Source organism: Sparus aurata, chromosome 16 (assembly GCF_900880675.1).
Source record: "Sparus aurata chromosome 16, fSpaAur1.1, whole genome shotgun sequence".
In the NCBI taxonomy this organism is placed as follows: Eukaryota; Metazoa; Chordata; class Actinopteri; order Spariformes; family Sparidae; genus Sparus; species Sparus aurata.
This window is the reverse complement of record NC_044202.1, coordinates 2638981-2652647: the sequence shown is the minus strand read 5'-3', so window position 1 is coordinate 2652647 and position 13667 is coordinate 2638981. Positions and strand designations below refer to the sequence as shown.

The 13667-nt window shown below is 44.6% G+C and overlaps 1 protein-coding gene across 1 annotated transcript in view; it reads left to right on the top strand.

The window, feature by feature from the left end:
* syne2b (spectrin repeat containing, nuclear envelope 2b) overlaps window positions 1-13667 on the top strand; it is a 111570-nt gene that overhangs the window by 45233 nt on the left and 52670 nt on the right. Inside the window, exons 59-70 of the mRNA XM_030443159.1 lie at window positions 15-3758; window positions 4566-4811; window positions 5177-5332; window positions 5667-5908; window positions 6117-8184; window positions 8363-8697; window positions 8785-8929; window positions 9038-9238; window positions 9358-9617; window positions 10047-10206; window positions 13126-13281; window positions 13477-13617. Coding sequence (XP_030299019.1) covers window positions 15-3758; window positions 4566-4811; window positions 5177-5332; window positions 5667-5908; window positions 6117-8184; window positions 8363-8697; window positions 8785-8929; window positions 9038-9238; window positions 9358-9617; window positions 10047-10206; window positions 13126-13281; window positions 13477-13617 — 7854 coding nt within the window. The remainder of the gene's footprint in view (window positions 1-14; window positions 3759-4565; window positions 4812-5176; window positions 5333-5666; window positions 5909-6116; window positions 8185-8362; window positions 8698-8784; window positions 8930-9037; window positions 9239-9357; window positions 9618-10046; window positions 10207-13125; window positions 13282-13476; window positions 13618-13667) is intronic.

The following is a 13667-nucleotide window of genomic DNA, read 5'->3' as shown; positions in this document are numbered from 1 at the left end:
GAACTACTGGTGTGGAGTTGAGGGAAACAAAACAAGGACGAGAAAATGATCCTGCAGTCCCAGAATTTGTTCAAAGGCAAGATGAAAATTCTATTGTGCAACAAACTAAGTTTCTACCACCCAAGAGAAAGTCAAAGAGCACAGAAATGCCTCCTAAACATGCCGACACTGATGAGCCTCAGACAAGGAAAGGGCCTGAAGGTCAAAAATCTTCTTCAAGTTCCAATGAACAAAATCTGAGTGTTGTTATTGAAGAATCAAAGCTTGTACCAACTAGAAGAAAGTCAAAAAGTGGTGATATTTCCACAACTTCTGAGACAGTTACCTACGTTAGATCACTTGATGTGGAGGCTGATCAAAAAACGAAAGAGCCTGAGAGTCAGAAGCCTTCAACTCCAGAGGTGGTAACAACAACTGAAATTACTGTTGTTGAAAAGAGTGTGCTTTCACCAACCAAAAGAAAGTCAAAGGGTCTGAAACCTTCCCCTGAACCTGCAACTGCAGAGCCGGCAAAGAGCAAGGAAGAGCCTGACAGTCAGAAACCATCTTCAGCTCCAGAGGTGGTTACTACAACGACTGAAACTACAGCTGTAGAAAAGGACACACTTTTACCAACCAAGAGAAAGTCAAAGGGTCTGAAACTTTCCCCAGAATCTGCAACTGCAGAGCCAACAAAGGGCAGGGAAGAGTTGGTCAAAGAATCAACTGAAATCACTGTTGTGGAAAAAGGAAAACCATCACCGTCCGAAACAGAGTCAAAGGGTCTGAAACCTTCCTCAGAAATTGCTACCACAAAGCTGACAAAGGCCAAGGAACAGCCTGATACTCAGAAAACATCTTCAGCTCCAGAGGTTGTCAGAACAACATCTCAAACTACAGTTGTGGAAAAGGGTACACTTTTACCAACCAAAAGAGGGTCAAAGGGCCTGAAACTTCCCCCAGAATCTGCAACTGCAGAGCCAGCAAAGAGCAGGGAAGAGCCTGACAGGCAGCAGCCAAAGAGTGAGGAATTTTCCACTCTACCAGAGACAGCCTCTGTTGATAAAACCAAGAAAGAACAGGAGAAAGTGAAGTGTTCTGCAACCCCAGAATTTGCTCATGCTAAACCTTTGGAGCCTAAAGATACCACAGGACAAACAATTACCCAGTCTTTAGAAAAAGTGAAATTATGTGAAGTGCCTCAAAGACAGCCACCTCTCTCCACCAAACCCACTGACACACCAAATTTGGCAGATTATATTAAAGATTTATGGAAAAACACAGATGAGCCTGAGAAGCGATATATAGTCCTCGATCTGCCTGACACAGGAGTCACCCAGACAGGTGAGATAAAGCCACATCAGCCTGAGACAGATACTGTGGTTGACAGTGATTCCACTCAACCAACATCCACTGTGTTTGCTGTGGCACCGCCTCATAAGGCAGAGGCAGAGTCTTCGGGAATAAGCTCAACTGAGCAAGACAAACCACTTGAAACTGTGAGTCCGCTGAAACTCCCGGAGACCACAAAGGAAAGACCCAAAGAGTACACGGAACAACCACAAAGCAAAGATACAACTAGCACTGATATTCAGCAAGAGAACGCTGCAGTCAAGTTGACCAGGGTAGAAGTGCAAGAAAGTATTAGTAAATGTCAGGACAGTGTGGCTAAAGGTGGCTCCAAACAACCCACCTCTGCTGTTTTTGCAGCAGTGCAGCCAAGTGAAGCAGAGACAACAGTTTTACAAATGAGCTCATCTAAACAAGACACAGGAACACCAAGCCAAAAGTTGGAGGTCTTGAGAACAACACAGGAAAGACCCACAGAGTTCAAGGAGTATGATGCCCCGGTCAAGCATGGTAAAGTGTTGACACATGATGTGCATGGTGAACCCAAGAGCCTAGATGAAAAGTCTGTTAAGAAAATCCATTTGGGGCCTGAAGTGTGTGTTCTAGAGATAGACATACAGACCAGGCCAGAGGAGGAAAACGCATCTGTCTCAAGTGCAAAAGGCATAGATATAGATATTCAGACAAGTATCCAGAGGGAAGGAGTGCCACAAAACAAAGATAAGAGTTCTGCTGAATTTAAGCCAGAGAAGGGTGCAATTAACTCTGCCCAACCCCCTACTGCCTCTAAAGCATCGCCCACAGATGAAGTCAGGACAGAATGTATAGAAATATGCTTCTCTGAACACACAGCTGTCACAAAAGCTAAAGAGCTGAGGGTAGATGTTGGACTGAAAAGCATCCAGGGTGACAGAGTGCCAGAAAACAAAGGCATTTCTGCAGCTGATGTTAGTCCAGAGAAAACTGCAGTTGAAAAGATAAAGGTGCAAGAAAGCAGTACTAAAGGTCAAGATAAAGTGCCTCAAAGGGACTTGGCTCAATCAACATCTCCTGCTTCTGAGACATTGCAACCACATGTGACAGAGACAGAATTCATTGAAATAAATTTATATGAGCAAGACATCCTAAAACCAAGCCAAACTGAAACTAAGACAGAGCTCTTGAAAAGTACACATGGTACACCTACGGAGGTCAAGGAACATGGGTTCCGAGATGAGCTCCCTAAGGTGCCAACACGTATGCAAGGTGTACCAAAGCACATGGATGAAAAGTCTGTAAAGATGGAGAAAATCGCAAAACCAGATACAAAGGCCACTGTCATATCTGTTGAAACAGCAAAGGCACCAACAGTTGATGTAGATCAAACAAGTATCCCCTCTGAAAAAGTTCCAGGAAACAAAGACCTGACTTCCGCTGCTGTTCAGCCAGAGAAGGATAAAGTCAAGATGACCATGGTCGAAGTAAAGACAAAGGAACTTGATCACCGGGAACAGCCTAAAGTGTTGTTGGATGGTGCAACCAAGAGCGTGGATGAAAAGTCAGTCACAATGGAGAAAATCGTCAAGGAGACTGATGAGGGTGCTTTACAAAAGAATATACCTGAGGTTCAAGTGGAGGAGGAAAATGTCTCTGTCATGTTGACAAAGAAGCCTAGGAAAGTTAAGGTTCAGACGAGTATACAGAGTGAAAAAGTTCCAGAAATCAAAGATAAGACTTCAGCAGACGTTCACCCTAAGAAGGCTGCAGTTGAAACAAGAGTAGAAGTGCAAGAAATCAGAACGGAAAAGCAAGAGAATGTGACTGAAGGTGACCCTACTTCTCTGCCGACCTCTACCATTCTTGCAGCTGCCCAGCCACAAGATCCAGGGAGAGAATTTGTAACTATAAGTTTATCTGAACAAGATCAGTTAAAACCGAGCCAAACTGGGACTCAACCAGAACTCACCAAAACCACACAGGACAGACCCAAAGAGGTCAAGGAGCAGGTTGTCCATGGGGTACCCAAAAGCCTGGAGCAGAAGTCTGTTGAGATGGTGGAAATCCAACAGACTCTACATGAATACAAAACTGTCACAATAGAAAAGGAGCCAAGGATGGAGTCAAGTATCCAGTTTGAGACGGCTAAACAAAGCAAGGATGTGGCTGCCACTGACGCTCAGCCGAAGTCTACAGTTAAAATGACCAGAGTAGAAGTGCAAGAACGCTTTGCTGATTCCCTGTCTGAACCCAGCGTGGTCCCTAAAACCCAAACAGAGAAAACTGCATTAGATGCAATAGAAACGGAAGAAGACCAGAAAAGGGGGAAGAAGAGCACAATTCAGGAAAAGGAAAAGGAGACAATGGTCAAAGTAGAAATACAAAATGTTCCGCTTCCAGTGGCAACGACTACCACCACCGCAGTGAGGCTTCAGAGTGCAGATTCACCACAGGTAAGATATGGGGTCGCATATTGTTACATATAATACTACTGTATACAAACTAGCTCATCACTATGTTCTTAATACCACATCCATATCCACTAGTTCATGGTTAATGACCCTAACCCTACTAAATTTAAATGCATTCCCCCACTCTACATCATGACATTTCTCAGTTTTAGTTTTTTTGAAAAAGAAGAAAACACACTGTGTTATACTTTTACCCTTCAAGCAACATCTGTTTAAAAACGCGGCCTACCTGTCTGATTACAATAGAAGATTATATTACATACTCAAAGACAAGTTGAGTAGAGTGTGAGAAAGGAAGCGATATCCAGTGAAAATGAGGGTAAATATAGTTTTCTTGCCCCAGGGAAGTCGTGTATGTGCATCAACCTATCTTTGACATGCTTGTTTGTACTTGCTTTCTAAGATTCTTGCAACTAACGGGTGCATGGTTGACTGATATACGTCCCTTTAAAGGCTTTGTAAAAAGTAATACATTTCACAAGCTCTTAATTTTAGTATTTTAAGTATTACATGCAAACCAAAGAATACCAACCAGAGACGTAAACACCTGTTCTACCAAAGGCTTTATTGCCTCAGGGTTGTAATATGAGCATGCTCATACATGTTTTCACTATCTTACCTGCAAGGGGGTAAGACTTGTCATACTTCCAGAAAAAACGCATCATTCAAATGGGCGGTCTCGTTTCAGAATGTGCTGTTCTCAGCACAACAGAAACAGTAGGCGATTAGGAGTGTTTGTCAGAATTGTTTCTGCATTAATGCAGCGTTTTGTCTTCACAATGGGAGCAGGTGTGCAAGGGTGACAAGGTATCAACGAAATCTTCAACAATCCAGAAATCGTCAGCTAGTAGTACCTGGGGTGAGGTAACCTGGGCGGAAGGATTTCCCTATCAGGACGACGAAGCTCAAGCCGGAGCGACTGTTGTGAAGACTGAGAAACTTGTTTTGGAGGAGCAAGAGGAATCTGAAATGGGGGGCATCTTCACAGTAGTACAGCTACTCATAGGGACAGGACCCAACAGACAACTTACTGAGGTATCGTGATTATTTAAACCTTCAAATTGTCAGGAATATTTCATGAAATTACCAGTGTCCTGAACACGACATGTCAGTATTTTTGTTTTGAATCTAGCTTGTGTTTTTACATCTTTCCTTTTGTATTTCACTACGTGTTAAAAATACACAGTGAATTGTAAAAAATTGGCTTGTTTTTTTATAATACAAGGAACATTTAGAATACCCTACTTCCTACATTTATGGGGTCAAATTACATGGAATTAAAAATATTTTTTCCTTGCAAGTTAAATCTGTGGTCATGTTTGGACCTCACCAAAACCCATTTCTGGGCCTCAGTTGGTAATTTTGAGACTCTGGGCTCTGATGTGTATCTGTGTCTTCAGGGTAAACTGCTGGAGGATACTCCAGAAGCTCTGATCAAATCCACCAGTGATCCGGACATCCGTCTAAGCAGGCTGGTGTCTAAAGTCCTGAGCTGCAAGAACCACCCAGCTGAACTCAACCCTACAGCCATGGCCAAGCAGCTGGAGGACGCTCAGGTGCGTTTAAAGTGATGGGGTGCATGACTCACTAGAACTAAAAAAAAATGTCATGGCTGCAGCTTGGAGTTGGACAGCAGGTTGGCAAAACATAGGTAATAAAGTGCCTCCAGAAATGGCATCTACACCTCATATCTGTGCCAGCCTGCTCCAAAGGTGGATATTAAAAACAAGCACCCATTGGCAGTATCAAAGACATCAACACCTATGAGGCACTGTTGAAATAAATCACTCATATCGTTTTATAAATATATATTATCTTAATTAAAGTAACATTCGCACTAAAATTATAGGCTTTGAATGTCTGTGCGTTTCCTTTGCTTGCTGAGTTCAGGAGTGCCAAGAGACTGCCCAGGCACAGGTGTCACTGCTCTCTCAGATGAAGGAAGCTGATGCTGAGAACAGGGATGCTCTGGAGCTTGCAGAGGATCAATGGTATACTGTAGCTCAGGATGCAGCTGCTGTCGTCCAGAGTAAAGAGGCCCAGGTGCAGGTGGTGACTGATTACTGCAAACAGACTGAAGCAGCCAAGAACACACTGGAGAAACTGACCGCAGAACTGGACGCTGTTAGAAAGTGAGTTATCATCTTGGGTTTCATTTGATTTCTTGATTAAACGTTGCAGTTACTATACTACTGCATTATACAATATGTTTCTGGTTCAGTGAAATAAGACTCACTTTATAAAGGATTTAAGGATTGGGGCTCAACTCTTAACACTCACAGATGTAACATTTTAAAAGCCAAGCTCAGGATTTCTAAACTCAAACCATTTTTCTTTCAGGTCCCCAGAGGAGAGCAGCTCCAAGGCGGCAGCGCAACTATCATCCTTACAGAGAAGTATGGAGAAGAAAAGAACAGTTCTGGGGAAGATGCTCTTGAGTCATACCAAGTTATGCCCACACCTCAGCCGAGCAGAGCAAGCAACTGCACAGACTGAGCAGAATAACCTCCAAGGGAAGTGGAGATACCTGGAGAGAGATGTAGAGAGGACCTTATATCACACCAATGCTCATTCTCAAGAAACCAGCAGCCTTCTGTCTGCGATATCAAGTCTTCAGAAACAATTGGAAACAATCGGCAAAGACCTTGAAGCCAAGTCTCCTTCAGCTGCTCCGTGGACTTGCAAGAAGGCACAGGAGCTGATGGTGGCAAATGCTGAGGTTAAGGCTGCCCAGCAAAATCACCTTCATTTGCAGCACCTGGCAGATGCTCAACTCCCCAGCTCACAGTGGGAGAACGAAACAAAAGAGGTACAGCAGCAGCTTTTGAGGGTCAAAGACCAACTTTGTCACACAGAGAAACTGGTGTCGTCTCACGCTCAGAGCAGCAGCAACCCCATCATGGAGAAAATCATCGTGGTGATGAGGGACGGCCTCGCCTGGGCAAAGCAGACGGAGAGCGACATTGAGGGCAGGAGGAAGAGGGTGGCTCTCCTCCCTGAGGAGGTGCACCGGCAGCTCAGAGACCTGAAGGAGTTGCAGTCTGAGGTCATGGCCAAACAGGGCCAGCTGGAAACTCTGGTGGAGGAGGTGACAGAGCTCCTTCCACAGCTGGACCAGACTGAGGAGGTGCCCATGGTGCGCTCTTCTCTGGAGTCCCTTGAAGAACTCTCTCATTCGACCACTGAGAAGCTAGCAAAGGCAGTGAGAGAGACAGAGTCAGGACTGCAGACCAGAGAAAAGCTGTCAGAGCAGATAGCTGACCTGGACTCCTGGGTTGTGGCTCATCTGCACAGGGAGGCCTCCAGGGGTCCAGACTATGAGTTCAGGAGCCCTGCTGAACTTGATCGTAGGGTTCGTCAGATCCAAGAAACCCTGACTGAGGCAGAGAAACAGGCCTCCGTCTGTGAGGCTCTTTTAATGAAGAGTAAAGACATTGCCCCTGAACTCAGTGTCACAGAGAACTGTCAGCTTTTTGACAAGCTCACCAACCTTCAGGAAGACATCCAGGCCATCAGCAGCTATGAGAAGGCAAACAAGCAGGACCTGGAGGAACTCACCAAGACTGTCGAATCAAGTCAGAAAAACCTGGTTACAATAGAAAAAAGTCTCAGGCAGATGTTAGTAGATCTGAGTAGACACAAGTACCCCATCACAAAAGAGTCCCTGGAAGCTCTGCAGCCTTACAAACACATGATTTTGGAGCACAAGTCTCAGATTGACCTTGTGCTACCGTGGATTCCCCAGGAAAAGACAAGGGAACTGTACTCTGTCATTTCTGAACTTCACGGCAAAATGGCCACCCTGGAAATTAAATCCAGAGATCATGAAAGGTACCTGTACCTGAGGCAGTGTGTGGAGGACCTCAGGGAGAACATACAGGACCAGGTCCCTGAGACCAAGGAAGACAGCAAGGATCTGCAGGAGAAGTACAAAGTCTGTCAGAACCTCCTCATCCAGTTTCCTCTGATAAAGTATTTGTCTGGCGAGGCTCACTCCAAACTCCAGATGATCTCTGCTGACCTTTACCCCTCACAGCTGTCCGCAGAGCAACAGAGGCTGAAACAAAACGAGGAGAGCCTCGACGTCTCGGAGATGACACTCAACAACAACCTCAGCATCATAGAGAGGACCGTGCTGAAGGATCGAGATCTTGAATCAGAGAAGGAAGCCAGCCAGGCCTTCCTCAGGAAGATCCAGGAGGTGCTCAAGAAAGTCCCCATGGTCGAGCCAAATGAAAGAGCAATTAAAAACGTGTACAGAAGAATCATGTCTTTGAGAAAGAGTGTAGAGTCGAAAATGAGAGAACTGGAGGTTCTGCAGCAGAAGAAGGGAACCAGACGAGGAAGTGCATCCCAAAATCTGATGGACCTGAAGAATGCAATCATCCGTGAATGTGACTCACAAATGGCAAGTAGCATAATTAATGTTTATATGTATATGTTGTTATATGTGTTACAATAACTGGACTGGGCAAAATAATTGCATTTCAAAATAATTGAATCATGAAATAAATATAAGACTGAGATGCTACAGTCCTAATACAATTTGAATATGTAGTTAAAAAAATGTATTTATTCTGTTTTAGGAGAACATCTCTCAGGCCAGCGAGTCTTTTAGAAGCTACACATTTTCTGTCAGACAAGCGGTCCAATACCTGAGGGACATCGAGATCGCTCTGCTGCCACCACAAGGCTCTGCTGGACTCTGCTCTGAAAAGCTGGAGGAGACCCAGCAGGCTTTGGCCTTGCTGCAGCAGCAGTTCCAGGCCCATGTGGAGCAGCTCCAGAGCCAGGCTGCCCTGCATCCTTACCTGTCCCCACAGAAGGTGGAGCAGCTCCAGGAGAATGTTCTGAGCCAGCTCCTGGTGAGGATGTCCACCCTCCAGGCAAAGGGCCACATACGACTGGAGTGTCTCAGCAGGTAATGGGCTCACAGATGAAAGTCTAACTTCTTAGCAAAGTCAAAGTCAAAGCACATCAAGGGAGCAAAGTTATTTCTGTGTTTCAGGTGTGCAGAAAATCACAAAAAATACACCAAGTGCCAGGAGGAAATCCTCCTGAACGTGAAGAGTGCAGAGAGCAGCCTCCTGCAGGTCATCCGTCAGAAGGTCACCTGTCTCTCTGACTGCACCGACCAGCACGACAAGCTCCGAGTATGAGTCCTGTCACATACACATTCACTGCTCTGGGAATACCACCACAGAAAAACTGACCTAAATAATGCTTTCGTGCTTTTTGACATGCCTCTATCTCTTGTTCAGGCTCTGTCTGAGGAGGTGGAGTCTCTGCAGGGGCGTCTGGAGGAGCTGAAGGAGTGGTGCCCAGAGCGGAGCTGTTGTGGAGGCAGGGTGGCCGCCGTGACTGCGCTCTCCAGACGGATATCAAGATTACTGCGCTGCACACGAGAGCTGACGGCTCGTAGTAAAGACAGGATTGCAGAATGGAGTGAAATCACCAGCAGTGTAAGTACAACTGCAACTTAAAAAAAATGCCTCTATGTGTTATAATATGTTAATTTGCTTACGTTACTGTCACTATGAGGCATTGTGGAGACCATACTGTTTGTGGTTCCTCCTCTCAGGTGGAGAAGGCCTCTGTTGTCCTGGAGCAGGTAAAGGCGGAGCTTCCTAGCAGCGCTGGGTTAAAGGCCACCACCGAGGAGCTTCACGACCTGCTGCAGTCCTGGGAACAGTACCAGGACAGACTGGACTGCGAACATCGAGCCCTGTCCGCTCTGGAGCTGCGCACCGCCAGGCTACAGGGCGTCTCCGCCGACCTGGAGCAGGCTCCTCCCACTCCGCTCTGTCAGAAGCTGCAGGCGATGCAGGCTCGATACGGCAGGTAAGGTGGAGTTTGATGTGTTGGTTGCATATTTTTGAGGAAGGAAAGAAAAAACTTTCAATATTTAAACTTTGGATGGCAACCGTTTCCGGAAGTAATCCCCACTGGCCTCACCTTTTGTTTATCATCCTGCCCTCGTCCACTTAAACAATATAACCAGTCATCTATGTAAATGCAGCATTAGGCTGTTGACACAAAAAACTCAACTACCCACAAGCCCTGCTACGCCTGGATAGACAATCAGGCTAAAGTGGGTCGGATGTAGACTGCAGTGCCTCCGAGGTTTTACAGTATTTAAATACATTTACAGTGACAGTGTTTTACCATGCAGCCCTGTGCTTTGACTTTAACGGTGGATGTTGCTCTCGGTGCAAACTGTCACTTTCATAGGCTGAAGGTAAACCCTCGTATGCATGTGTGTTCTCACAGTGTGAAGCAGAAGAGCGGGGAGGGTTTGGAGGCGACCAGGATGGAGCTGGAGGAGAGAGAAAAGGTCCGGGAGGAGCTGCAGGGCACCCGGGTCTGGTTGGAGGCTGCGGACGGTCTTCTGTTAGAGATGGAGCAGAGCGGCAGCACCAAGGAGCTTCAGGTAGGATGCTCGACTAAACCATCAGTGACTGTTTTCATTCGAATCCTAAAGGAAAAGTTTCATCGTAACTCTACAGCAGAGTTTTCATGTGCTCAACATTGATTAGTGTCCACACATCACAAGTACACACAGAACTTTCTTTATTTTGTGCTACAGGAGAATACAAGAATACAAGAGATGCTCAGTCTATCATATTTTCTATGTAAAATGAATATTTTACTTCATTTGGGCGACTTTCTGTGACCCATGACATGAAAAACAGTTGTCACATTGTTTTGTTAGTAGCTATTTTGTTCAGTTTTCAGATTTAATTGGGCACACTGCTTTGTTTTTGAGATTCCTAAAGTGACCTGTCTGCTCTACTTGTTCAGTCTGCAGCTCTCGTTTCATGTCGCAGACCGTGTCCTGTCTTTTAATCAGTGTGGCATTCTGCATATGATAAAAACAGTGACCTTACTTATTTGTTCAAATACTGTTTAAAATTAATTCAACACTAGAATGGCCATGACCGTCATTTTGACCTTTTTATTTGCTAAATAATAAAAATAAATAAATGATAAATAATAATTTATTTGCTCGTTAAAAAATGATTTTTATATAAATGACACAAAAGGCAACAGAGATTCATATATTAGTTTATACACCTGTAGTGACTTCTTTAAAGATATTCCATCACAATCAAATGCAAAAAAAAAAAAAAAAAAATGGCCACTCTCTGCACTTTTAGTGTTTATTTGCTGTGTGGAAACAAGTTCTCCTTCTGCGTACTGAGAAAAATTACAGTATTTTGATAGATTCATGCAAAGAATCATCATCATGGAGCCATTATTTCTCTCTCAAATAAAGACATGAGACACATCATTTACAGAGCCGACGTCCCGTGGCAGAAAAACAAAATAGTTTCAGTTGGACTTGACCCCCCCGGGACCATCTGTAGGACCTCCGAGTGTCTCCAAACTCACTTTCAGAACCGTGACAGTGAGTGCAGAGCTGGAGTGTGTCTCTCTCTGCAGCCAGTGGAGTGTAGATAACGAGTCTCTAATGAGACGGGACAGTTTCATCATCTGAACTGAAAACACAATGATGCAATTCTGCCCACTGCGCCCAACATTACAGGTCATTGCTATTTGTATCAGCAGCACATGAAACACACTTGTTTATCACTCAGCTAAAGTAGGGCTGGGCAATATGGCCTTTATACAGGGTTCATACGGGTTCTTGAAATCCTTGAAAGTGCTTGAATTTCAGTGTTGGGTTTTCAAGGTCTGAAAAGTGCTTGGATTTTAGTTTAAGTGCTTGAAAGTGCTTGACATTATAATTCTGTGTCTTTCACAAAATTGGGATCAGACTGGACAATGTACATAACTGTGATAAAAAGTGAAGAAAAAAAATCACAAGTATATATATTCCCTTAGATACGTATTTCACCCCAGCAATAAGGTGCTGGAAAATCTTAAAAATGACCCTTAAAAGTGCTTGAAAAGTGCTTGAATTTGACCTTGAAAAAAGTGTACGAACCCTGTTTATACTGTATTGCTATATTTTTAGGTAAATCTCCTCAGAAGCTCTTCATAAATGCTGGTCAACAAAATTGAACATCACACATTTTTCTGACCAAGTACCTTGATATTGAAATGGAGACGCTACTTTAAAAAGTATATAGTTCACACCAAGCGATGGTTGTGATTTTATCCAAACTAAATGCAAAGAGCTGTCGACTGTGTGGTGTAAGTGTCCAGTAAAAATATGAAGCATCTGAATGGAACCGTTGGTTTGGACTCCAGCCCGAAGTCTGTTTAGTGTTCACTGTGTGAACCCACCAACCGGCAGAATCACTCTGCCCTTTGTCCCGAAACCTGAGCAGAGGCCAGCATCTCCTCATCCCCTCCACACACACACACACACACACACACACACACACACACACACACACACTTCCCTTCCCCTTGCAGAGGGTCTGAGTTGATGAAAGACCTGAACACTCCACATCGCCCCCCCATCACTCCCACTACCCTCGCCCTCCTCTTGTACCAGACACCTTTTGTTCTGGTCTGTAAGTGGATCTTCCAGGTGGCCTTTGTCGCCAAGTCATTCCACAGACACACACACACACACACATTTCTACTTCTGTATTTATGAGGACACTCATTGACATGATACAGTCCCAGGGTCCTAACTTCAGTCGGTAACCTAAACCCTCACATAGGCCTTTTTAAGAAGGAAGCGCAAGAGAAACTGTGCTGAGTTTACAAAAACGTCCTCAAACGTCCTCAAACGTCCCCACTTTTTAAAAATGTCCCCACTTTCCACATATGTACAGACTTGCTTTAAATTGCTTGTTTTTCTTAATATTTGTCGTCATTTTCAAAAACTTAAAATGGAAATTGGTCCTCATAAAGATAGACACACAGCCACACACACACACTCATATCCCGCTGCAAAGAAACCGTCTCCTCGCTCCTCCATTGTGTCACACAGACACACACACACACACACAGACACACAAACACGCTCAGTTTCCAGTAGTGATAACAAGATTCACCTCTTCAGCAGAGCATCGGACGTATTCAGTTCCAGGTAGTCTCGTCTGGATTATCTGTTGCATTTTTCTTATTTTGAGCAGAATCTTGTGGAGGTGCAGAGAGTTCGTTTTGTTTTTGTGAAACTGAAGGACTTTGTTCAACGAAAGCAGCGCAGACGAGCGCTAACTGCTGAACAAAGCACCGGGAGCTTAGAGGCAGTTTGTGGATAAGATCGACGTTTGTGTCTTTTTGCAAGAACTCTACTATTTGACTAAAAAAATACAGTTTCATGAGCATTATACCCTTCTTGACTGTGTTGATACTGATGTTGATTTCTCTGTCTTTCGTTTTTGTTGTGTTTTTTTGTCATTTACACATTTCTTCTCTCTGGCTTCAGGAGGTTCACGGTCAGCTGTGTACCCAGAAGGCTTTGGTCCAGCGCATCATGGAGAGCCTGAAGATGAAGTACTCAGACATGTACTCTCTGGTCCCCGTCGAGCTCGAAGGCCAGCTGAAGGAGGTCAAAGAGTCAATGCAACAAGTAGAAGTGAAGGTACATGAGACTTTTATTATAAGAAATATAAAAACATCTGTATGTGGCTCAGAAGGGAGAAGATGGAAAGTTGAAATTAAAGATGATTATGTTTAGAAATGTCTGCAGGGACGATAACAAATCAAAGGCTTCTGCAGGTCTGACTTGTTTCCTGTTGGATGAATTCTAATGTTTTGTACCTGACTCATCCATCAGGTTGGAAAGGTGGTGGAGAGGAGCGGTCCGGTCCACAGGCTGGGGGCCAAGCTGTCCGAGATCCAGGCTGGCCTGAGGTCAGTTCAGAAAAGACTTGAGCAGAGAAGTCCCGGCGTGGCTCACGCAAAGATCACTCAGAAGGTGAGCAGCGACCTGGCTGGATTATTACCTTATACCTCTTCAGATTTTCT